Source organism: Trypanosoma conorhini (genome assembly GCF_003719485.1).
Source record: "Trypanosoma conorhini strain 025E chromosome Unknown Tco_14.4_contig_00255, whole genome shotgun sequence".
Taxonomy (NCBI): Eukaryota; Euglenozoa; class Kinetoplastea; order Trypanosomatida; family Trypanosomatidae; genus Trypanosoma; species Trypanosoma conorhini.
The window spans coordinates 1-3550 of record NW_021704340.1 but is presented as its reverse complement, the minus strand read 5'-3'; the positions used below and the strand labels follow the sequence as shown (position 1 = coordinate 3550).

Here is a 3550-nt window from a genome sequence, read left to right as displayed (position 1 = left end):
CACACACACACACACACACACACGAGAGAGAGAGAGAGAGAGAGTAAAAGTATTTATGTAAGGATGAGATTTGGACACAGGTGCCGATAAGAAAAGAAGGAAAGAAAGAGGTATCAAACACCCACATATAAACAACGACGGGAAAAAAACTCATAAAAGCCATAATGTATATATCAGACGGAAAATACATTAAGACACACAAACACACAGGCACACAGCAGTACCGCAGATGTCTCCTTCCGTGCTCCCGCAGCATGTTTCACCTCCACAACGGCACAAACAATATATGCACACATATGTATCGTGTGCTTGGCCACTCAAGCGGGGGTAATTATTTCGATGTATCGGCTATTCACCATTGCGCTGCTGCAGCGTCGCAGCTCCGTACGCGTGCCTTCCCTCAGCTTTCCACCGGCCGCGCCGTGGCTCCACACGAAGTGCACGACATCCTCCAGAAAAAGGTCTCCTTTATCGGCATCCACCGCCGCCAGCCGGCCCTCCAGCTCGTGGTCTTGGTAGGACAAGAAGACAACCACACGTCGACCTTGCAGACTAAGAAGAAACTCGCACGGAAGAATTGCCCGGGGCTTTTCAGCCGCTTTCTTCGCCGCCGCAGGCATGGGAGCGGGAGCGACGGCGTTGAACTTCACATTCCCGCTCATCGCACCACCGTGCGGGGTTCCTCGAAAGCGCGTGGACCAAACCAAACACGCCCTTCTGCTCAGTGCACACCTTTCACTCCCTCCCGCCTCGCACTTCCTTCCTTCCTTCCTTCCTTCCTTCCTTCCCTCCTGCAGGTGACCTCTTGAAGCCGCAGCTACGCAGGCCCGCACCGGCAACAGCAGACAGGCAAAGTAACAAGAACAAAAAAAAGGAAGCCCAAACTACCAATGGCATGTTCCACTCGTCCCACCAAATGCGCACACACAGGTAGAGCACTTCAGAGAGATGCAAAAGAAGGCATATACTTATGCGTATAGCCTTCTTATATACATATTAAAAAAGTGAAATTAGTCAAAAAACCATCAAAGGACGAAACCATAAAAGAGTAGTAGTAAAAGGCGAATTGAAAGAACCCACCGCGACGTACGTGCACTCTCTACAGACGACGACCACGGCGAGAACCCTTGCGGCGAGTCGAGTCGGTAGGAACCGGGGTCACGTCCTCGATGCGGCCAATCTTCATGCCAGCACGCGCCAAGGCACGAAGCGCGGCCTGAGCGCCGGGGCCAGGGCTCCGCGTACCAACGCCGCCAGTGGCACGCATCTTGACGTGCAGCGCGTTGATGCCGCACTCCTTGCAGCGCGCCACGACGTCCTGCGCGGCCATCATGGCGGCGTAGGGGGAGCTTTCGTCACGATCCGCCTTCACCTTCATACCGCCGGTGACCTTGCAGAAGGTTTCGCGACCCGACAAATCCGTCACATGGACAAACGTGTCGTTGAAGGAGGCGTAGACGTGCACAACGCCGTACACCAGCTCGTCCTTGGCGGCGCTGGAGCCGTAGAACTTCACTTCCTGCTTCTTCGACATTGGTGGGGGTTGTATCACCTTTCAACTTTCCGTGCGTTGGGTTTATTGTTTCAGCGGCGTGCAAAAAGTGAAAAATAACAACAGCAGGAAAAAGTATAGGGGGATGGGGAGGGGTGGGTGGGTGAAAACAGAGCGGAGGAAAGGAGGCATAGGTAGTAACAAGCAGAAACTGCAGCAGTACTCGCAGGCACCACATCTCCCGCGGGCTGCCACCGGCGCCACCCTACACCCCCGTCTGCTCGGCTGCCGCCAGAAGATATTTATACATCAAAGTTCCTCCGCGCCAACAGGCAGGCGCGTCACGCTCTCGTGCGTCACCCACTGCCGTTTGCCAAACCTTTTCCAACATCTACTAATGCGGGGGACGGGCACACATCGTCCCTCTCCTGCGCGGAAGAAGGAAGACGCACACGCACACGAACGAAAAACAGAAAAGATTGCAAAACAAGGAGGCGCGGCGAAATGGGTCTCCGAAGGGAAGGCACACGGAGTGCGCGCACACACACACCTCATTCCCAATAAAGCGCGTACAAAACGACGTTGACGTGCATGGACTCCGTTGAGTGCGTGTAGGCTGCGTAGCCGTCCGTTGCGGGATCCCACAGCCCTCGCGAGGCAATTCTCATCCCTTGATGCGCGGCCTCTGTAATGGTGACGTGCGTCACAAACTTGTACCGCTCATACCCAAGTCGCACGACACGCTGCTGTATTTCGCTACAGATTTCCTTGATTAACGTCTGTACCTCGTCGTACACGTAGGGCCGCTCTCCCACGAGCGAGCGGCACACCTCCTCAATGACACTCTCAACCACGCTTGCGCGGAACTTCGTCCCCGGCGGGGGAAGCGTGATGGAGCTCCGCGGCGCCTCACGATACTCAGTTGCCATTCCTGCGGTGCCACTGCCCCCCCTCACACACACACACACACACACACAAGCAGAGCTAGACAGAGAAAATCCTGCTGCACGGCCCCGTCACGCCCCGACAAACACACAGCCCGTTACGGTACGGAGTAGCAGAGAAAGCGGGAGAAAAGAATGCGCAGGACAGAGTGCACGGCGCTCAAGCGACACGGCACATACTGCAGGGAGGCGTGTGTGAGGGGAAAGCGAAGCGCAGAACCGAAACTGCCCCAGACACAGAGACCAAAAAGACACACACTCAAACGAAGGAAAAAAGAGTGTCGTTACTCGAATTGACACACTTCCCCCAAAGAAAAGAGGCACGTTGCAAAGAGCCCCAATGCCGAAAGAAAAACAAATGAGCATCCAGACTTCATTCAACTTCCACAAACCAAAATCCATTTCCCTCAAAATATAAAAATACGCACTTTGCAACGAAATTAACAAAAACAAGATAAAAATAATACATAAATGACCCAAAAGGCACGCAATGTTCCATTTCACTTACAAAGCGCGTGAATAAGGAATGCATATGCAACCAATAGAAGGAAGACGCAGCTGTCAATGAATTCTTGTACACATCAAATAGAGAGTCAACAGCAACACGAGGAAGATCCAGCATTGCTCGTAACAGTGCGACGAGCACAAAAAACTGTACTCTCGACTTCCTTACAATCCGCGAGGGTGAGTGTGCGCAATATTACTGACGCTCCGCGCAGCTTGAGTGCGGGGCTCCATGGGAAGGCGGCGCACGCTTTTCTCTTTTTTTTTTCCTTTTTTCTTCTGGGCCCTGACGCACGGTGCCTGTCCCCAATCACGGCGGCTGCTCAAAGCGGCAGCATCGCCACCGCGGCGGCGGCCACGGCAAGAAGCGCAAGGGAAGTGGAGCCAACGGCGGCGGCCGCACTGCCGTCGCCGCCCGTGATGTAGGCGTAGGCGTTCCGTGCCCACGGGAGGACGCCGCCTGAGAAGGTGTGCGGGGGGCCCGCGTTCGCGCGCTGCAGCCCCTCCGCCTCCCCGTCGAAGGGAAAGCCGCTGCCGTCCGCGGCGACGGTGCACACCTCGGCGAACTTCGGGCACTTGATCCTGCCGCCGCTCTCAAAGTGCTCCGACG

At 55.2% G+C, this 3550-nt stretch overlaps 3 protein-coding genes across 3 annotated transcripts, besides 4 other annotated features; all 3 read right to left on the bottom strand.

The window, feature by feature from the left end:
- Positions 1-23: a microsatellite.
- Positions 24-44: a microsatellite.
- Positions 45-317: 273 nt separating this feature from the next.
- Tco025E_04763 (uncharacterized protein) lies at positions 318-662 on the bottom strand (the record flags this gene model as incomplete). The annotated part of the gene is made up of 1 exon (XM_029371669.1): positions 318-662. One exon carries the CDS (start codon positions 660-662, stop codon positions 318-320), a length of 345 nt encoding a protein of 114 aa, XP_029228230.1.
- Positions 663-755: 93 nt separating this feature from the next.
- Positions 756-793: a microsatellite.
- Positions 794-1099: 306 nt separating this feature from the next.
- Positions 1100-1534, bottom strand: Tco025E_04762 (40S ribosomal protein S14; the record flags this gene model as incomplete). The annotated part of the gene is made up of 1 exon (XM_029371668.1): positions 1100-1534. The coding sequence occupies one exon, from the start codon at positions 1532-1534 to the stop codon at positions 1100-1102; it is 435 nt and encodes a 144-aa protein (XP_029228229.1).
- Positions 1535-2043: 509 nt separating this feature from the next.
- On the bottom strand, positions 2044-2421 carry Tco025E_04761 (dynein light chain; the record flags this gene model as incomplete). The annotated part of the gene is made up of 1 exon (XM_029371667.1): positions 2044-2421. The coding sequence occupies one exon, from the start codon at positions 2419-2421 to the stop codon at positions 2044-2046; it is 378 nt and encodes a 125-aa protein (XP_029228228.1).
- Positions 2422-2445: 24 nt separating this feature from the next.
- Positions 2446-2469: a microsatellite.
- Positions 2470-3550: the final 1081 nt, after the last annotated feature.